This window comes from Pleurodeles waltl, chromosome 2_1 (genome assembly GCF_031143425.1).
Source record: "Pleurodeles waltl isolate 20211129_DDA chromosome 2_1, aPleWal1.hap1.20221129, whole genome shotgun sequence".
Taxonomy (NCBI): domain Eukaryota; kingdom Metazoa; phylum Chordata; class Amphibia; order Caudata; family Salamandridae; genus Pleurodeles; species Pleurodeles waltl.
The window spans coordinates 635,174,183-635,195,844 of NC_090438.1; the positions used below are offsets into that span (position 1 = coordinate 635,174,183).

General features: G+C 44.3%; 1 protein-coding gene across 2 annotated transcripts in view; it reads right to left on the reverse strand.

The window, feature by feature from the left end:
* Positions 1 to 229: 229 nt before the first annotated feature.
* The window catches only part of C2_1H7orf25 (chromosome 2_1 C7orf25 homolog), a 28,012-nt gene continuing 6,579 nt past the window's right edge, over positions 230 to 21,662 (reverse strand). For both annotated transcript variants that reach the window (XM_069215985.1, XM_069215980.1), the window contains exon 2: positions 230 to 1,676. In XM_069215985.1, coding sequence (XP_069072086.1) covers positions 389 to 1,660 — 1,272 coding nt within the window. In that variant the 5' untranslated portion in view covers positions 1,661 to 1,676 and the 3' untranslated portion in view covers positions 230 to 388. The remainder of the gene's footprint in view (positions 1,677 to 21,662) is intronic.

Below are 21,662 nucleotides of genomic sequence, written 5' to 3' on the forward strand. Positions count from 1 at the left end.
AGGTGTTGCTGAGGGATACAGGTTAAGTCACAAAATGAATATGAATTATATGATACTGCCTAGAAAATGGCTCTGAGAGCAGCTTTTTGTGGACATTCTGCACTTCATTCTGCCCCCAATCCGTTCGCCCTGTAGCTGTAGGATAGACCTATGATTTAAATGAAAAGCTGCGGTAAAAGCTAGAGAACAATATTGATTTAGTGATCAAGAGTAAAAATCAGACATTAAATACTGTTCAAGTCCTTTAATTAAAGAAAATCTCATAGTAATTTAAGTTTGACAAGACAGTTCACAATTATTTTTACAATATTAATTATAAGGAGATTGTAATTAGGTTAACAAAATTGTAGTTCCCCATTAACCTGAGTGTCAGCAAGGTAAAAATTAATCAAAAACCATTGCTACTTGAACAGATCTTTGGTAAAGGTGTAGCTGTTGGCTCCTTGCTCTCTGTCAGGGCCCGAGGCTGGTGAATAAATACACTAAACTTGACTCCTTGGTTAGCAGCTGCCCTGACAAAACCACTGTTTGCAGTCATTGTGATGGCTTTTAAGTGATCTCCAGTGCCAAAAATCATTATGGAGCGACTATTAATTTTTGAACTTGCTACCAGTCTCAAGGCACGTTCTGATGGCTGGTCTGGTACTATGCAAATTTTATCCATGAATACTGCAGCTCGCTGTCTCTCACCTCGTCCACCTAATGTTTCCAAAATAGACTGAAAATCCTTCACAGCAGATTCACAAGCAAAGAGCTCCTTATCCTTCATGAATTCTTCCAATTGAGGTAGGACCTTTTCTTGTCTTTCCTGAGCTGCCTGCTCAGTCAATACTTTCTGCCTAAAAATCAGAGAGCAGCCTCCATGGCTGAGGGATGACACATAGGCAATTAATGAAGTAATATCCAAATTAACCCGATTACACACATCTACCTTTATTTCTGTAGGAAATGCAACACTGGCCACAACAGTTTCTCTGTCTACTCTGCTAACCTGCAACAGCTCTGTACTCTCCTCCTCATCTGACTCGCTACTGCTTAAGTAACATTCTTCTTTAGAGTGCTCCAATGTGGAGTTAACAGCAACTATGTCACCTCGAACTGATATGCCCATATCTTTCAACTTTTCTGCCATGGGGCTGGAAACACCATTGTAAAAAGCAAATATAATATGGGGGTTGCTATACTGAATAGGCTGCTGGAGACTTGCGCGCAAGTAATCCTCAGCCTGCCTAATAATGCTTTTGTCTCCATATTGGCCTCTTCCAAGCCAAATATTATGCAGAGCTTCTGCCTTCCGTCCAATGGCTTTTACCCAGGTGTGGCCACCATTTGCAACAACATCAACAACTAGTGTTTGTTTTTCTCCCAACTGATCTTCATAACTGAAAACATGGAGAATATTAACCACTTCTTCAAGGCTCTCCGCTGACTCAACAATTGCTCTGAGGTGTGTAAGATTTGTGCTCTGGAGGTGAGATTCCTTGATGACCACTTTACCAGTCTCCACTTTCTGCAAGAATTTTAACTCTGCCTTCAGTTTGCTGCATAATTTTGCTCCACCTTCCACACCACCGGCTCGAGATTTGGAAATAGCCTCTGCTCTTTTCATCAGATCCTTGGCCACAGCAATTCGGTCACACAGCATGGAATGCACAGACATGTCTGTGGCATAATTACTAAAAAGAAAAAGTTGATCAAAGGCATAATTATTAATCAAATAATTATCAAACTACATTTTTTAAAAAAGAGACTCAAATTATTATTATTATTTTTTTTAAGTGGACTGATTTAGTTAGCAATTTAAGTGTGCAAACTAACAAAGCACAAAGAAATACAGTGAATCTCACCGACTACATTTGTTTTTAAAACAAGTATACTGGTTTTCAAAATGCATCATAGACAGCGAATATCAACGTACAGTCAGTAGGGAACGGACTTTTATGCCTTGATAAGCCCCCAAAGTGTCTACAAACTCTAGACTCAAATTACTTCAATTCAGGAGCCTCCACAGGTCGCCCTGGATGCCTAGCAGGTTCCAAAGTGTGTACGATATGACCTGCGCTCCACATAGTATTCCAGATGCAGGTCCAATAGTGCTGACCTCATACATATGGGGTGCCTAGGTCCTTGATGAAGCACAGATCACGTCTGAGACCCACGGAGGAGCTGGATGCGGATTGAATTTTTTATTATTATTATAAAAAATCTAAACAGCACCTGGCTCCTAGATGAAGCACAGAAATGTGGAGAAAGCACAGCAAAGGATCACAAGTTTTGTATCTGAACGTTTTTGCACAAGGTAGATCCTCCAAACAAATGTACAATTACTTTCGATAGATTCTCCAAGTAGTAGACAAGCGTAGTGTTTTTTGTAGTTTGTTCAAAAGCCCACAATTCCAAGATACTATTTACAACATTTTTTTGTCCACATTGTATCAAATGTGCATCCTGCAACAACAACAAAAAACTAAAAATGATATTTGAAATTACTTTAAGTTATTTTTTAAATGTACATAAGAACCTGAGTTTCTGGCTGGGAGATATTTGTACTACCATAAACTCTGTATAACCTAAAATGCAAGATGTTTTGCAGACACTTTTACAAAAGGTTCCTTGTATGAGCACTGCCCTATACTACAAAGTAAAAAAAATAAAAAAATAGGTAATAATTAATGATACTGCATTCCCAAACTTCTCACAATTAAAATGGTAGCCCACACATGTATTACTGCGTACACAAAAAAAAAAACAAAAAAAAATATAACACACACACCTTACTAATGAGTCCAAGCAAATCGCAAGAAAAGAGTTTTGAACTGATCGGATTCCGGGGATATGTGTAGTGGTACCCTGATTTGGGTATCATCATCTAAGGAAACCCTTAAAAGCAGACATTTCTCAACACTGGACAGCTGGTGGTAATTTGGGTGAAGTGGCTTTCTTGGCTTCCATCATTTTTTCTTACAAATGATGCCCTAAACAGGTAAAACCTTGGTTAAACAAAATAATTTTAGACTATTCCTATTCCATGCAACAGGCCCATCCACACATCAGGTATCCTTGTTATTGGGAGACGTGTGGGTACATTGGATGGTAGGACTTATAGCATTTGCTTGAAGTTCTGAAGACTTCCGACACATAAAAGTGAAGGAAGTGAGATTCTTTAACCTGACATTTACAGGGGATCCAGGGTAATTTAAAGTGTCTTGAACATACACATCAGTATGAATTATACTTGCCACCAGTTTTCAGAAACGTCTGGAGTGGGTAGGCTCCCCTAGGAGCTTGCTGATCCAGTGCTGAAATACAGCAGATATCAGCCAAGGAATCTCTACCCCTATGTGAAATGCCCTTCAAAAACATTCCATAGTGCCCGATGCGTGGATCCCTGCTGAAAGCATGGAAAATACATGTCTGATAATTTGACACTTAGACGACCTAGAGAAAGAATGATTTGGGTAAAGTCATGGGATGGATATGTTTCTGTGTGAGGAAGGCTGAAGGTAATTACTGTGATTGCTTTTGGGGAAAATGCTGGCAACGTTCTTGTTTAGTACATTGTTCCAAGAAGCAAATCCAGACGTTTTGACACCCAGCAATAAATCCTCAAGAAGCGTGGATGTTGAAATCATATGGTTACGGTAGTTTTACATATTGCCCAGGGGCACAGCAATTTTGACAGCAATACACTTCAATTATACCATGAGGCAATGTGTCCCTGAGGTGAGGCGTCTGCCAACACAAAACAAATATCAGAAATAGAGTTAATTAAGTAAAAGTGCCAACTGAATTCTAGATCAGCAGAATAATTTAAAGGATTTATTACACCAAAAAGGTTTGGTACAGATTGATTGCCATGAAAACTTTCAGCAAATAGAACATTACAGACAGCATCCCTAGTAGCACAGGAAAGATCTCTGGCTCACTCCAAAAAACCTAAAGGTTTTTACACAATATCTTTGCATATGAAATTCTCAGGACTGCAGATTTAACGTGGTATGATTAAATGTGTAACATTCTCAGCAAATTAGAGCACAGACTTATTAAAAGGCACACACTGCCTTAACACATAAGCACTGTCCCACTAACTACATGATTATTGATTGGGCCTTATCTACACTAATACTTTCTAGAGATGGTGGAACAAACTAGATACATAAAACAACAACAGCAGGTCATTATGAACCAACAGGGGACAGTGAGCTAAAAAAAGGTCCTTGAAGTAAATATACTCATTGTGACTAGGCCAGGGCACATTTATTGAAAACAGCATAAATAATGACAACAGAAATAACTAAATATGATTTTATTATCAGAGGCTCATATTATGCATTTCTTTTCTCACTTTATTAAACAGCAGCCAAGAACTACAAATCCCAGAAACCCTGGGAGAGAAAAACTACCAAACACCACAATGGGAGTGACCAATCCGACATCAAGCCTGCACATAATAACCTTAACTGAGAGCAACAAGTCCTCTTTTCTTGCTGCTTGCAGTCAAGATAAGTACTCTGCTCGACATTACTCATACTGTTTTTATTTCATATATGGTATTAATTTTAGGTGTAATTCTAATGTTGTTGTTTATACATTTAAGAATGTTTTTTGTCTTACGCTGTTTTATTGCATCGCACTCCAGACAGCGCGATGCTCTTTGAACGTTCTATAATGTTTTTTGAGGTATTCCTACCTCTGAATGCGCATCTTAGCTGGCTCTGGTGTTGTGCTGCCGCCATCAGTCACTGGAAGCGGCCTTCCTGCCTTTCAGCCTCTCCAACCCTCGTCTGTCGGATTAACGGCTGGTGAGGACTTTCCTTTTCCTGCCTTCGCTCTGTATAGCCATTGCCTCTAGGCATGTTCCTTCCCAGCCTCCTTTTACTTAGGCCCTCCCTCTTGACCTTCCCACAGGTTTATCCCTTTAGGTCAGGTTTTTTTTTCTCTATGTTGACGTCTTCCAGGCTTCTGCTTCATTTTTAGTCTCCCTTTGACATATTTTATGCGTTTTTGGCAAAACTGGTGAAGTCTATGAAGGACAATTTAACATCCTTCATTAAAGATTTGGTTCAACATGCAGTCTCTGTATCCATGTTGGATATTTCTAAGAATTTGGAAGCCTCAATATCACACATTTTTTCCAGAACCCCAAGGATAATCCTCCTAAAAGAGGAACGAAATGTGCGGCACCACCATATGTGCCTTCCAAAGGAGTTTCTGTGAAGTTTGGGCCTCTCATCTGAGACTAATTTTTCAGGGCTCCCTTCCTCTCCCCTAATATTCTTAACCTTAGACACTGACAATGATGGGGATGATGATATTTTACACAACACCACAAAGGATGACGTTTATGATAATGGGCCTTTGGAGACAAGGCGTAACGTTTCTCCTGCTGTGCTCTCCCCTCATCTAGTGTCTGATATTGTTGATCACTTTGGTAAACCCATGTTCGATCCTATGTTGAGTCACCATTGAAATTCTTCAGAATGGTTTCCATCAGCTCATGTTGCTGAATATGTGTTCTTTTATTTGAGGCATGTGCTTGATAAAGCATCTAGGAATAAGTCAAAGTCTGAATGCCCTAGACCTTCCCTTCCATTTAAGGTGGTTGATACCCCCACTAATGACCCCAATATGTTAGTATTTTTTTTACCAAATTCGGGAAAGATCCCAAGAAAGGGGTCGATAGAGCCTGGTCAAACTGCCAGGATAGACCATTGGACCTAGTTGGACCTTTAACTAGGATTTTTGATTTGGCCGAAGAGGCACAGATGGAGGGCAAACAAGTGGATTCATAGGCGCTCTCAAATTGGGTGCAGAGAGCAATATGCATGTTAAGCAATGCCAATGCCTACATCTCTCAAGAGCGGCGTAAAAGCCTTCTGCTCAAAACTGACCCCAAGGTCAATTCCTTGGCAACCAAACAGGAAGGCCCTAACGCGTATGGCCTCTTTGGTATATCTCCTGGTACCCGTTCATCCCTCCAACAGGACATTTCTTCAGTTCTAGTGGGGGACCTTGTTCTTTCAGTTCAAAACTCTTCCTTTTGGCTTTTCTTCAGATCCTCAAACCAGTAGTGACCTTCCTCAGAGATAAGGGGATAAGACTCATTGACTATCTCGACGATTTCCTCATCATGGCACAGGTCAAGTCTTGTCTGCTGGATCAGTTAAACCTTTGCCATGACCTTTTGTCTCAGCTGGGGTTTCTCATAAATCTTCAAAAGTCTGTTCTAATTAATTCCCAATATTTCAAATTTCTCAGTTTCAATGTGAACACTGTCAATTCAGTGCTTTAATTCCCTCAACCGATGGTGGCTTTGATAAAGAAAGATTTGTCACGCCTTCTCTATCCCTCTTGGTTCGCTCAGATCCCTAGCTCGTTTAGTAGGCCTTCTTTCCTCCTCCAGTCAGGCCACCTTTCCAGGGCCCCTTCATTACAGGGCTCTTCAGAGTTTGAAAATTCATCACCTTTGCAAGGGTCTAGCTTACTCAGATCCGGTCGTTCTGTATCCCAGAATCCAGGGAAGAACTTTGCTGGTGGATAAGTCACTTAAACGCTTGGAATGGTAGAACGATTTTCTCTGCCACCCCAGGTCTTGTCTTAGAGTCAGATGCAAGCCTGACAGGCTGGGGTGCAAGATGTGGTCAACTCTCGACTGTGGGGTCCATGGTTTGTTCAGGAGTCCTCACTACACATCATCTGTTTAGAGATGCTTGCAGGTTCCTTTGCCATCCAGTCCTTTATAAAAGACTGGATAAAATGCTCAATTCTTCTAAGAATGGACAACCGGTCTGCAGTCGGGTATATAAACAGTCTAGGCGGAACGAGATCCAAACCTCTGGCACTCTTGGACAGGAGATTGTGGGAATTCTGTCTCCCAAGAAATTTCTCGGTCAAGGCGGAATACCTCCCAGGCAAACTTAAAGTAGTGGCAGATTGGTTTTCCAGGAATACCTACTATTCAAGCGATTTTAAATGTCATCCTTCCATGTTCAATCATCTTTCTTCTGTACTATGTCAATAGACCTTTTTGCTTCCCAGATCAACTCTCAACTTCCTGCCTTCTTCAGTTGGAGGCCAGATCTGTTAGCGAAGGCCACGGACGCTTCCCTGCAGTTATGGCCTCCTTCTCTCCACTATGCTTTTCCCCCCTTCCTTTTCATTGCTCGGTTGCTAGCGCAAGCCCACAGACAGCACACGCCTCTCTGGATCTCATCACTCCATTCTGGCAGTCCTAACCTTGGTATCCAACCCTGTTGGAACTATCCTCAGACCTTCCAGTATTGATCCCTCATTTTCCTGATCTCCTCTTGAACCCTCAGGGTCTTCCTCACAGTCTAATCCTAGAAGGGTCCCTTCATCTCGTAGCATGGAGAATTTCAACGCTTCCTGGAGAACCCCAGGAATTTCAAAGGAAGCTGTCCAGTTCATGCAGGAATCCTGGGCTCCAGGTACAAGGGTCTATAGATCCGCCTGGTTGGTTTGGTGTAGCTGGTGTCTGGATAGGGATTCAGATCCCTTTTCAGCAGATGTCACCTTAGTGGTGAATTTTCTGGCTTCCTTAGCTTCACAGGGTAAGGCTTATCGTACTGTTAATACTTACAGGTCTGCGATCTCTTCAGAACATATCAGGATGGATGGAAGGCCTGTTGGTGAACACCCATTGGTTTGTCAACTTTTAAAGGGAATACGTTTTGCTAAACCTCTAGATCGTAAATACAATGTGAAGTGGGATGTTGATTCAGTACTTCAATTATTTCTCACATGCCGATTTTTCGCTGAAACATTTGTCTGCAAAATTGACTATGCTCCTGTGTTTAGTCTCTATAAAAGGTCTATCAGATGTTAAAGCTCTGGGTATTTCCTCCTTTCGTTTTTCCTCTTTAGGCGTTTATTTTCAAGTCAATAGGCATGCCAAGACTAATTTATCTACTGTACATTATCCTTTTGTTCCTTCTCAGCTTAAATTGTGTGTTGGTAATTGTTTGAAGACTTGAGTTTCTCGAACTGCAGATCTCAGGATCCCCTCCTCTTCTCAATTACTTATTTCCTTTCAGAAACCCCACCAACCTGTCTCGGCTCCCACCATGGCTCAATGGGTTAGATGGCTCATGTCCCTGGCTGGTTGTAGAGTGGTAGGAAAAGTAAAGATGAGTTGCTCATACACGAAGAGAAGATTTTTCAAGTTTGAAATTTATTGAGGGTCCACGGCAGGCATACACATGACTGATCAGCCTGAAGGTCAGCCTTGCAAATCCCCTCCCAAGAATCCAGAACCCAGAGATAGATTCTGTTTGCCCAATGGTATAGAACTCACCAACTTAAAGATCAACAATAAGTAAGCATTGATAGAAACAAAAGAAGAAACAAACAAGCATGGGTAAATACAAATATAAAAAGAAACATGACATATGCTACATCATCGTCCTCCTTCACAAAATAAAAGAAATGAAACATAAGGAAGTATAAAATAACAAAGTCTCATATTGATAATAAATTCAATTTAAAGGGTAATCATCGAACTTTGAAGGAAGTTTAACAAGTCTATGACTGCGCGTATACAGTGGTTCTGCAGCTGGACATAAGGATGAAGAAGGACCATCCTTTCTCACCAGACTATGACGAGAACTTCCTGCTTGGCAATGAGAATCATTGTGTCCATGATTGAACATCCTGTCTTCTATACTTGTAGGATTCTCAATAAATGTGGCACTAGAGATGGTATCATCTTCACGTCCAGCATAGACCTGCTTGAAAATGTCAGCTTGTGACGAGGAAATCGGAACAATACAATTTCTGTTCCACCACCCTTTGCCTTCCAGTAAAGCAGCAGATTTCGTAACTCTTATGACTTTAACAGGTAATGAAAATTTCGATGCTCCTTTGGGCACCTTGCACGCTTGTTCAACAAAAGCATAGTATATCCATTTTGAGAAATAATCTATAGCAACGATCATGTGTCTCATACTTCTAGGAAGTAGGTGAAAAGGACCTGAAAAAAAATCAATGGCAATGCTTTCCCAAGCACCACTGGGGAAAGGAATGGTGGGCAAGGGTTTATTGCGCCACTTCCAATGCTTATCGGACACCACACATGAAGTGCACTGATCCACAAAGCTCGACACTTGTTTGTCAAGACCCGGCCACCAGTATTTTTCCTTTAGCCTTCTGCAGGTGGCTGAGATACCTAAATGCCCCTCATGAGCAGACTTTATCAACAATGGCCTCAACTCACATGGGGGAATGCAAGCAGAACCTCTCATGCACACACCATTCTCACACGACAATTCAGCAGCTAGTTGACGAAAGGTGTCGAGTTCCCCACTGAATTACTGATTTTTAGGCCAACCATGATTAATATGAAACATCACTTCTGACAATACAGGATCTCTTGACATCGTAGAAATCCAATCCTGCTCGGAAAATAAACCTCCAGAAGCTGAAACCATGTCTAATGCACCAATCACACACTCTGTGTCCTCATTCTCAGTGTTAGACAGGGGTAGGGGCAACCTGGAAAGGCAGTCTGCCCTAACATTCTTCCCTCCAGGAAGGTATTGGACATCCAAGTTAAACTCTTGCAGTTTGGACAACAATCCTACTAACCTTGAAGAGGCTTTACCTAAGCCATTCCCATCCATTAAAAATACGAGTGGCTTGTGATCCGTGTACAAAGTACAGGCCAACCCCAAATATAAGTCTTGAATTTATATACTGCCCAGGCGCAAGCCAGGGCCTCTCTCTCAATGGTGCTGTAGTTAATTTTCGTTTCTGAGAGAGATCTTGACAGGAATGCGATAGTATGCTCTCGTCTATCCACCCATTGACCAAACACCGCCCCCAAACCTTCCATACTAGCATCCACTGCCCCAAAGGATTTAGCTGAGGGTATGAATGGCTTCAAAGCCGGAGCAGACACCACCAGTTTTTTGATAGAGTCAAATGCTCCCATCACTTGCTCACCCCAATCGAACTTACTACCTTTCTTCAATAAATTCCTAAGAGGTTGCACTATCATAGCATAACCATCAAAAAACCTTAAATAATATTCACATAAACCTAAAAATGAGCGTAGCTCATCTTTATTAGATAGGCAAGGTGCATTCATGATTGCCTCCAGGTTCCTTTGTTTAGGCTTAATGCCATCTGCAGAAATAGTGTGTCCTAAGTATTCCACATTCTGGACTAAAAATGTACACTTCTTCTTAATCGTGATACGACAATCCTTGAGTATGGAAAACACTTGGTCTAGAAGAATTGTATGTTCTTCCATACCTCTAGTGTGAATCAGAATGTCATCCTGAAGGCACACACATTCTCAAAATCGCCAAACAAGGAATCCATTAATTTTTGAAAGATGCTCGCCGCAGGGGCCAGACCAAAAGGTAGTCTAAGGTATTTATATGCCCCAAAAGGAGTCACAAAAGTAGTGAGTTCCTGAGAATCTAAACTAAGAGCAATCTGATGGTACGCAGAGTGTAAATCAATTGTGGAAAAGATTTTTTAGGTGCCCAAACTAGCGATCATTTCTTGTATACGAGGAAGGGGATGGCAGTTGATGATTATATTTTTATTTAAAGATCTTAAATCTACATATAACCTCAAATCCCCATTTCTCTTCTTTGTGAGAACAATGGGCGAAACCCACTCAGAGGAGTCTGTGGGAGTTATGATGCCGTCCATAACTAGTTTCTCCAAGAGATCTTTAAGTTGTCCTTTTACAGAGATAGGAATGGGCCTTACCTTATGCGAAAGAGGAACAGCTCCATCCTTGAGCCTGATACAATGTTCAAAACCCCTACAACTCCAATTTCATCAGCAAATACCTCAGGGTACTTCGTTGTGAAAGACTCAGAGATATTGGTATCAGGCAAACTGAGTTCTGACACTTCTACAGGCATTTCCCCCAAAACTATGGGACTGTCAAACCCAGGACGTAATACTATGCCCAGTTTCGCAAGATCTTTCCACCCTACGATATCTCTACCATCCACTGCCACGTAGATTTTGGTCACTGTGCTCCTACCCAAGATAGATAAAGTGGACAAAAAGTAACCTAAGAGTTCAATGTCATGATCTACGAAGGCTTTGGGACTAATGTCGGCATCTTTCAATACCTTTGTTGCGGGCCAGTATTTACGATAGGTGACATCTGCAATAAGGGTGACCGGTGAACCAGAATCAGCCATGACAAAAATTTCAATTAAGTCAATAACTGCCCGACATATGGGTCCCTTGACATTGTTAATTGTGGCAATATCCACTGTTAGAACAACATTAGATAAGTTAGTCGCACAGTCGTCTACCATACCATCCGCCCGTTCACCTTTAGAGTACACATTGTGCACTTTCACTCTCATATTATTGCTACCAGGTTTGCAGATGCGGTTAGGCTGCCTGCAAACAACTTGAAAGTGACCAATTTTTTGACATCTAAAGCATTTCTTGCCCAATGCCGGGCACAATTGACTGTTACTAAGGTGATTGCGTGACCAACAGCGGAAACACAATTGCAGTGAAATAAACCTTAGGGTTCCTAGACTTTTAGAAATACATGGTTGTAGTATGTATCTACAGAGCCATGGTGTGTTACCCATTACACAAAGACAGGTGGCCTAAACTGATATTAGGCTTTCAGTAGCTTTCTAAATTTTTTAACTGCACAACAACCAGTTTACTGCCTGTGTGTACCTTGAGTCCTTGGAAAACATATAGCTTTCTCATATACCCATGGTAACATGCTCCAGAGGAACAAAGTGGGGGGTCAAGTCTTGGCAGGAATTAAGAGGCCTGCACCCCAAGGGGACTGGAGGGGCCAGCAGGGGAAACAGCACCAAGGCCCAGCAATGCATGTCTCCGGGTGGAACAACGGCAGAAAGTTTCCTCCCCATCCCAAGCGTGGGAAGGAGGGGCGAATGCGGAAAGGAAGCCAAACCTTAAATAAGGGTGCAAAACATGCCAGCCAATAGGAAGGTTGGGCAGGGTTCAAAATTTATTAGATCCAAGGGGGGGGGGATCACAGCCCTATAACGAGGGGGCTTAAGCGCCTGGACCTGGTCACTGGTTGTTGCGGGACGGGTGCCTCTGTGCAGCAAAAGTACACAGAGATCCCCTTGTTGAAGAAGGCCTGAAGCAGGGCAAGGGAGCTACCTGCTGGTGTGAGGACAGGAGTGTTGTCTGAGAAAGTGCAGAGTCACAGCAGTGGGGAGCGTTGACTGAGCAGCATGACGGGCCCCGCCGAGGAAGCAGGCTGCAATTGCCTTCAAGGCACATTTTTCACCACTGCGGCTCAAAATCATCAAAGAGGTGAGGAGCGGTGTAGTGAAGGTGAGCAACACGTCGGAGGCTCTCCTACTGAGCCGAGAGGAGGATGGGCTGCAAAGTCTTAAAAAGGAGCAGATGGCACGCATAGCCCGGCCTCAAGAGGGTCGTCAACTGTTCCAACAAAACCAAGAATGGGTTAAGAAGCCCGACGGGGAGCCTGAAACTAACAGCAGGAGAGACTACATGTAGCACTGGTAGGTGCTGATGTGTGACCAGGACAACCAGCAGCATGTACTACCAAGGGGCTGCTGGGACTGGGTGCTCATCTGAATTTAATAGTGCAATACAGGAGTACCAAGGCAGCTAGCAGCGCCTTGCACAGCAATGTATTGGTTACCGACATTGCATAAATCGAACCAAAAAGTCAGGGGAGCGGCCTGTAGGCAATTGAGTTACGACCAACGACGGCATTAAATAAACAATCAAGGGAGCAACCTCTGGGTAAATGTGGTCGCCAACGTCAAGCAAAGCATTGAAAGCTTTAAGGGAGAGAACCCTGGGCATTATTTTTGCAATATCAAGTAAGTGGCATGCCGCAGTGAGAAGTCACTATGCAATTTTACAAGCAACAAATGGACACACAATAAAAAGGTTAAGGGAGCAACCACTGGGCAAAATGTAGTCGCAAATGTCCAACAAAACATTAAAAACTTTAAGGTAGCGACCCCTTGGTATTTTCGCAACAACAAGAAGGGCTCGCAGGCCCATCAGGCCATGACCCCAAACCACTATAAAAACTCACAGGGAAAGCCCACAATGGCAGCTTCACCTGTAGGCCAGAGGGACACAACCACCACTAAGGAGCAGAGCAGGCGAGCAGAGTGCACCCAGGGACAGCCTGCAAAAGGGTGATATGACCCTTAGTGTCTGAGGTCAAGTGGATCTGAGTCCACAGCTGGGGCCAGTCCCAAAGGGGTGAAGCAACCCAGACTGCTGTGAAAGTCACAGAAGGTCCGGCGAGGGCAGCGGGGACAGCCAGCAGTTGACGTGACCCAGCTGTGAGGATGGCAGAACCGGCCAGCAACATGCAGCCAGAGGACATCAAGAAGATAATAAAGGCAGCGAGAGAAGCAGCTACCACACATAGCAAGGAATGGCTGTTGAAGCAAATGAGAGGGGGGTAAAGCAGATGGAACAGCCCGGAAGAGCGAGAAACAAAGTGGGGGTCAAGTCTTAGCTGTTGTGTGTTTATGCCTGAGGGAGGCTACAGGGAATCACCATGCTCAGGAGAACATAATTGCTAAAAGTCTGACAAGCCTCATATTCTTTGTGGTTTACCAGCAAGAAAGTCAGGGGAAGGGGGGTCTAACTTGCACAAATGTATTTTTCACATCATACAAGTTTAGAAAACGTAGTTATTTTATTTTTAATACAGTCCCGAATTTGTCACCAAGTGAAAAGTGAACTATTAACAGTGATTCTGCCACAATTTTGCAATACGTGCGAATTTTATATAATTGACAACACAGATTACATTCCCTAAGAAATGCTATAAACATTTTATATTACTGTATGTAATATGCTATGTTTCCTTGTGTCTATGTTCTACATTCTGTGTTTACTGTTCTGTGTTCCACATTGCATCAGGGTGCTGGCGAAGTTCCAGAACCAGCAGTTGTCAGTTGGACACTGTGTTGTATCTTCGTTTTAGGTTTTATCATTATGAAGTGTCTTTCCATGTTGTCCGGCTCGCGCTACGCTAGCTAGGCGCGAGCCAGAGAACAGGGGAATGTTAGGAGGGAATGTTCGGGGTGAGTTGTGAGACGGTTGGAGAGCGGACCTGAGGCGTGGTTGCAACCGGTCCGTGTGCTGCAGCCGGGGTTTCTGCATTGGAATAAATTGAATTTACTCACTGTGATCACATCGCTGGAGTTTCTTTATTTCAACCAAGAAGACCTTCACTACAAATTTGGCGACGAGTTGCGCAGCCCTGGCTCCCACACGTTTTGATGCTTCATCACCGCATTGATTGAACTTTACTGCTGCTTAGGGAGCTGTCGACGTGGGACAGAAAGTTGCAGTAATCACATTTGTTACTTTATATGTTTATATTTTTTATAATTTTTCCTCCGTGTTTATTTTTGTGGTTCTTCGGCGAGCAGAGCGGCGCGAGCAGGGCAGCGCGAGCGTCCTCTATTCAACGGACGCGCACGCTCAAAGTGCATCTCATGGGCAACGTACCCAGAGACACGGATGCCGATTAACACCATTTCGCTAGCGTCTCCAAGGAGACGGAGACGCGAGCCAGATTAGTCCGTTTTCGCTAGTGTCTCTAAGGTGACAGACGCTAGTCTCTGCATATTAATAAGTAGAAACCTGGAGGAATTAATATTAACGAAGTTTTCATGTTGTTTAACAACACTAAGGGTTGCATTTTTTTTTTTAACCCCTTCGCTGCGAGGCCTTTTCTCCCTCCTGTGCCAGGCCTTTTTTTGCCTATTTGGGGCAGTTCGCGCTTAGGCCCTCATAACTTTTTGTTCACATAAGCTAACCAAGCCAAATTTGCGTCCTTTTTTTCCAACATCCTAGGGATTCTAGAGGTACCCAGACTTTGTGGGTTCCCTTGAAGGAGGCCAAGAAATTGGCCAAAATACAGTGAAAATTTCGTTTTTTTTAAAAAAAATGGAAAAAGTGGCTGCAGAAGAAGGCTTGTGGATTTCCCCCCGAAAATGGCATCAACAAAGGGTTTGTAGTGCTAAACTCAGCAGCTTCCTAGCTTTCAGGAACAGGCAGACTTGAATCAGAAAACCCAATTTTTCAACACAATTTTGGCATTTTACTGGGGCATACCCCATTTTTGCAATTTTTTGTGCTTTCAGCCTCCTTCCAGTCAGTGACAGGAATGGGCATGAAACCAATGCTGGATCCCAGAAACCTAACCATTTCTGAAAAGTAGACAAAATTCTGAATTCAGCAAGGGGTCATTTGTGTAGATCCTACAAGGGTTTCCTACAGAAAATAACAGCTGAAAAAGAAAAATATTGAAATTGAGGTGAAAAACACATCAATTTTTCTCTATGTTTTACTCTGTAACTTTTCCCTGCAATGTCAGATTATGGAAAGCAATATACCGTTACGTCTGCTGGACTCCTCTGGTTGCGGGGATATATAGGGCTTGTAGGTTCATCAAGAACCCGAGGAACCCAGAGCCAATAAATGAGCTGCACCCTGCAGTGCGTTTTCATTCTATACCTGGTATACAGCAATTCATTTGCTGAAATATAAAGAGTAAAAAATTGCTATCAAGAAAACCTTTGCATTTCCAAAAAGGGCACAAGATAAGGTGCTGAGGAGCAGTGGTTATTTGCACATCTCTGAATTCCGGGGTGACCATACAAGCATGTGAATTATAGGGAATTTCTCAAATAGATGTCTTTTTTACACACTCTCCTATATTTGGAAGGAAAAAATTTAGAGAAAGACAAGGGGCAATAGCACTTGTTTTGCTAATCTATGTTCCCCCAAGTCTCCCGATAAAAATGATATCTCACTTGCGTGGGTAGGCCTAGCGCCCGCGACAGGAAACGCCCCAAAGCGCAACGTGGACACATCCTAAATTTTGGAAAAAAACAGAGGTGTTTTTTGCGAGGTGCCTACCTGTAGATTTTGGCCTCTAGCTCAGCCGGCACCTAGGGAAACCTACCAAACCTGTGCATTTCTGAAAACTAGAGACCTAGGGGAATCCAAGGAGGGGTGACTTGCGGGGCTCGGACCAGGTTCTGTTACCCAGAATCCTTTGCAAGCCTCAAAATTTGGCTAAAAAAAACACATGTCCCTCACATTTCTGTGGCAGAAAGTTCTGGAATCTGAGAGGAGCTACAAATTTCCTTCCACCCAGCGTTCCCCCAAGTCTCCCGATAAAAATGATACCTCACTTGCGTGGGTAGGCCTAGCGCCGGCGACAGGAAACACCCCAAAGCGCAACGTGGACACATCCTAAATTTTGGAAAAAAACAGAGGTGTTTTTTGCGAAGTGCCTACCTGTAGATTTTGGCCTCTAGCTCAGCCGGCACCTAGGGAAACCTACCAAACCTGTGCATTTCTGAAAACTAGAGACCTAGGGGAATCCAAGGAGGGGTGACTTGCGGGGCTCGGACCAGGTTCTGTTACCCAGAATCCTTTGCAAACCTCAAAAGTTGGCTAAAAAAAACACATGTCCCTCACATTTCTGTGGCAGAAAGTTCTGGAATCTGAGAGGAGCTACAAATTTCCTTCCACCCAGCGTTCCCCCAAGTCTCCAGATAAAAATGATACCTCACTTGCGTGGGTAGGCCTAGCGCCGGCGACAGGAAACACCCCAAAGCGCAACGTGGACACATCCTAAATTTTGGAAAAAAACAGGTGTTTTTTGCGAAGTGCCTACCTGTAGATTTTGGCCTCTAGCTCAGCCGGCACCTAGGGAAACCTACCAAACCTGTGCATTTCTGAAAACTAGAGACCTAGGGGAATCCAAGGAGGGGTGACTTGCGGGGCTCGGACCAGGTTCTGTTACCCAGAATCCTTTGCAAACCTCAAAATTTGGCTAAAAATACACATGTTACTCACATTTCTGTGGCAGAAAGTTCTGGAATCTGAGAGGAGCCACAAATTTCCTTCTACCCAGCGTTCCCCCAAGTCACCCGATAAAAATGATACCTCACTTGTGTGGGTAGGACTAGCGCCCACGAAAGGAAAGGGCCCAAAACACAACGTGGACACATCACATTTTTTTATAAAAAGCAGTGCCTACCTGTGGATTTTGGCCTGTAGCTCAGCCGACACCTGAGGAAACCTAGCAAACCAGTGCATTTTTGAAAACTAGAAACCCAGGGGAATCCAAGATGGGGTGACTTGCGGGGCTCGGACCAGGTTCTGTTACCCAGAATCCTTTGCAAGCCTCAAAATTTGGCTAAAAAAAACACATGTCCCTCACATTTCTGTGGCAGAAAGTTCTGGAATCTGAGAGGAGCTACAAATTTCCTTCCACCCAGCGTTCCCCCAAGTCTCCCGATAAAAATGATACCTCACTTGCGTGGGTAGGCCTAGCGCCGGCGACAGGAAACACCCCAAAGCGCAACGTGGACACATCCTAAATTTTGGAAAAAAACAGAGGTGTTTTTTGCGAAGTGCCTACCTGTAGATTTTGGCCTCTAGCTCAGCCGGCACCTAGGGAAACCTACCAAACCTGTGCATTTCTGAAAACTAGAGACCTAGGGGAATCCAAGGAGGGGTGACTTGCGGGGCTCGGACCAGGTTCTGTTACCCAGAATCCTTTGCAAACCTCAAAAGTTGGCTAAAAAAAACACATGTCCCTCACATTTCTGTGGCAGAAAGTTCTGGAATCTGAGAGGAGCTACAAATTTCCTTCCACCCAGCGTTCCCCCAAGTCTCCAGATAAAAATGATACCTCACTTGCGTGGGTAGGCCTAGCGCCGGCGACAGGAAACACCCCAAAGCGCAACGTGGACACATCCTAAATTTTGGAAAAAAACAGGTGTTTTTTGCGAAGTGCCTACCTGTAGATTTTGGCCTCTAGCTCAGCCGGCACCTAGGGAAACCTACCAAACCTGTGCATTTCTGAAAACTAGAGACCTAGGGGAATCCAAGGAGGGGTGACTTGCGGGGCTCGGACCAGGTTCTGTTACCCAGAATCCTTTGCAAACCTCAAAATTTGGCTAAAAATACACATGTTACTCACATTTCTGTGGCAGAAAGTTCTGGAATCTGAGAGGAGCCACAAATTTCCTTCTACCCAGCGTTCCCCCAAGTCACCCGATAAAAATGATACCTCACTTGTGTGGGTAGGACTAGCGCCCACGAAAGGAAAGGGCCCAAAACACAACGTGGACACATCACATTTTTTTATAAAAAGCAGTGCCTACCTGTGGATTTTGGCCTGTAGCTCAGCCGACACCTGAGGAAACCTAGCAAACCAGTGCATTTTTGAAAACTAGAAACCCAGGGGAATCCAAGATGGGGTGACTTGCGGGGCTCTGACCAGGTTATGTTACCCAGAATCCTTTGCAAACATCAAAATTTGGCCCAAAAAACACTTTTTCCTCTCATTTCGGTGACAGAAAGTTCTGGAATCTGAGAGGAGCCACAAATTTCCTTCCACCCAGCGTTCCCCTAAGTCTCTCGATAAAAATGGTACATCACTTCTGTGGGTAGGCCTAGCGCCCACAAAAGGAAATGGCCCAAAACACAACGTGGACACAACATATTTTTTCACAGAAAACAGAGGTGTTTTTTGCAAGGTGCCTACCTGTGGTGTTTGGCCTGTAGCTCAGCCGGCCCCAGGGGGGGGGGGGGCAGAAATGCCCTAAAATAAATTTGCCCCCCCCAACCCCCACCCTCCCCCGCCGGGAGCGACCCTTGCCTACGGGGTCGCCCCCCCTGCGTGACATTGGCACCAAAAAACAAATCCCCGGTGCCTAGTGGTTTCTGCCCCCTTGGGGGCAGGTTGACCTAAACTCAGCCAATCTGCCCCCAAAGGGGGCAGAAATGGCCTAAATACAATTTGTCCCCCAGGGGAGCGACTTTTGCCTGATGGGTCGCTCCCCATCTCTAAAAAAAAAAAACAAAGAAAAAAAAGAAAAATTCCCCTGGCGCCTAGAGGTTTCTGCCCCACCCCCGGGGGCAGTTCGGCCTAATAATAGGCCGATCTGTCCCCCGGGGGGGCAGAAAAGGCCTAAAATAAATTTGCCCCCCCACCCCCCCCCCCCCGGGAGCGACCCTTGCCTACGGGGTCGCTCCCCCTGCGTGACATTGGCGCCAAAAAACAAATCCCCGGTGCCTAGTGGTTTCTGCCCCCTTGGGGGCAGATTGACCTAAAATTGGCCAATCTGCCCCCAGGGGGGCAGAAATGGTCTAAACACAATTTGCCCCCCAGGGGAGCGACCCTTGCCTGATGGGTCGCTCCCCATCTCTAAAAAAAAGAAAGAACAAAAAAAAAAACACAAAAAAAAAATTTGCCCTGGCGCCTAGAGGTTTCTTCCCCCCCTGGGGGCAGATCGGCCTAATAATAAATAAATTGCCCTCCCCCCCAGGGAGCGACCCTTGCCTAAGGGGTCGCTCCCTTTGCGTGAAATTCACGCAAAGAAAAAACTCCCTGGTGTCCGGGGGGGCAGAAAAGGCCTTCCCGAAAATATGCCCCCACTGGGAGCGACCCTTGCCCAAGGGGTCGCTCCCTTTTGTCAATAACAATTAAAAAAAAAAAAAAATCCCTGGTGTCTAGTGGTTTCTACCCCCCTTGGGGGCAGATTGGCCTCATCAAAATTGGCCAATCTGCCCCCAAGGGGGGCAGAAATGGCCAAAATATAATTTTCCCCCAAGGGGAGCGACCCTTGCCTAAGGGGTCGCTCCCCACCAAAAAAAAAAAAAAATGAAACAAAAAAAAAAATGGTCCCTGGTGCCTAGAGGTTTCTGCCCCCCCTGGGGGCAGATCGGCCTAATAGTAGGCCTATCTGCCCCCAGGGGGGGCAGAAAAGGCCTTCCCGAAAATATTCCCCCCCTGGGAGCGACCCTTGCCCAAGGGGTCGCTCCCTTTTGTCAATAACAATAAAAAAAAAAAAAATCCCTGGTGTCTAGTGGTTTCTACCCCCCTTGGGGGCAGATTGGCCTCATCAAAATAGGCCAATCTGCCCCCAAGGGGGGCAGAAATGGCCAAAATATAATTTTCCCCCAAGGGGAGCGACCCTTGCCTAAGGGGTCGCTCCCCACCTCAATAAAAAAAAATGAAACAAAAAAAAAAATGGTCCCTGGTGCCTAGAGGTTTCTGCCCCCCCTGGGGGCAGAAAAGGCCTTTTCAAAAAAATGCCCCCCCTGGGAGCGACCCTTGCCCAAGGGGTCGCTCCCTTTTGTCAATTTCAAAGAAAAAAAAAAAATCCCTGGTGTCCAGTGGGGTTTCAAAAGCCGGATTGCAAGCAATCCGGCTTTTGAAACCCTCGGAGGGACTTCAAAGGGAAGGAAATACTTTTCCTTCCCTTTGAAGCCCCTCCGGGCCTCCCAAGTGATTGAAAAAGAAATGCTTTTGCATTTCTTTTTCAATCGCGCTGGAAGCAGAGCTTCCAGCGCGACGAGGGAGGCCCCTGTGACACATCAGCGTGTGCGCGCTGACGTCACAGGGGGGGGGGTGGGGGGGTCGGGGGTGGAAGGGGAAGGTCTTCCCCTTCCATCCCCGACTTGGGGGGGGGGGAAGGGGGGTGCACGGGGGCGCGCTAGCGCGCCCCCAAGTTCCCCTGTGCCATGGACGAGATGATCTCGTCCAAGGCACAGGGGAACTGTAGCCTTGGACGAGATCATCTCGTCCAAGGCACCCAAGAGGTTAAAAGAAGACTGTGCTACAATGTCAGTGTAGGAACTCTGACAACTTGGCTGTCAACTTTCGCTTCTTGAATTCATACTCTTTCTAAGTGGAATTTAAGTCCGTGGTAAATTTTAAGTGGAACAACATAACTACTTATGGCTTCTAGTAATTTGAATTTACCACCACCTCAACCTTTCATTCCTGGATCTGGTGATACTTCCACAAAGTGGCAAGAATGGCGGGAATACTTTATTAATTACATTTCAACGTGTGATGAAGAGAATTATTTTTCTGCTGATAAAAAGAAGAAAATGTTATTACATTGTTTGGGACCGCTTGGTCTGAAAACAACAGATTGTTATGCATTCAGCAAATCGAAACATACAGGACTGTTTATGGACTAAAGGAGAATAGTCTTTACAGGAAGTCATTGAAGTCGTTAAAAAAGCAGAACTGACTGGAAGATGTGCAAAAGCCGTTCTACAGGGAAGTAAAAAAAATGATGACACTATTTCTGGATCAGACAATTTTGTAAACAATGTTAGGGAGGTGAAGTCTGGGTCTGACAAGTTTTTAAAGAAAGACTACACCAGTAAAAATAAAAAACGACCAAGAAAGATTTTACTAAAAAGAATGTTACATGTTTTAGATGGGGTTTGGTGGGGCATTATGCGAATGATAAAAGCTGTCCTGCCAGGAACCAGAAATGTTCAGGTTGCGGCATTAGTGGTCATTTTGTTAAAGTTTGCAGGAGGAAAAAAAAAAAAAAAAAGCCGATAAAACTTTTCGAGAGTGCAACGGACTCAGCATCTTCCTCAGACAGTGACGACAGGAATATGTGGGTGCTCAGTGTAAAGGATCATGAATCTTCGGCACTGGATTTCCAGCGGAAAAAAACAAAATGCGACATTTCTATTGGGGATGTCACCATCACTTTTACTGCTGACTCTGGTTCACCTTATATATTGTAAATGAACTGGTTTGGTTAAAAAAAATTGAACATGTTTTCGGTGGGGTTCTAGACAGTCCTGATATCTCTCTGAAAAGTTTTACT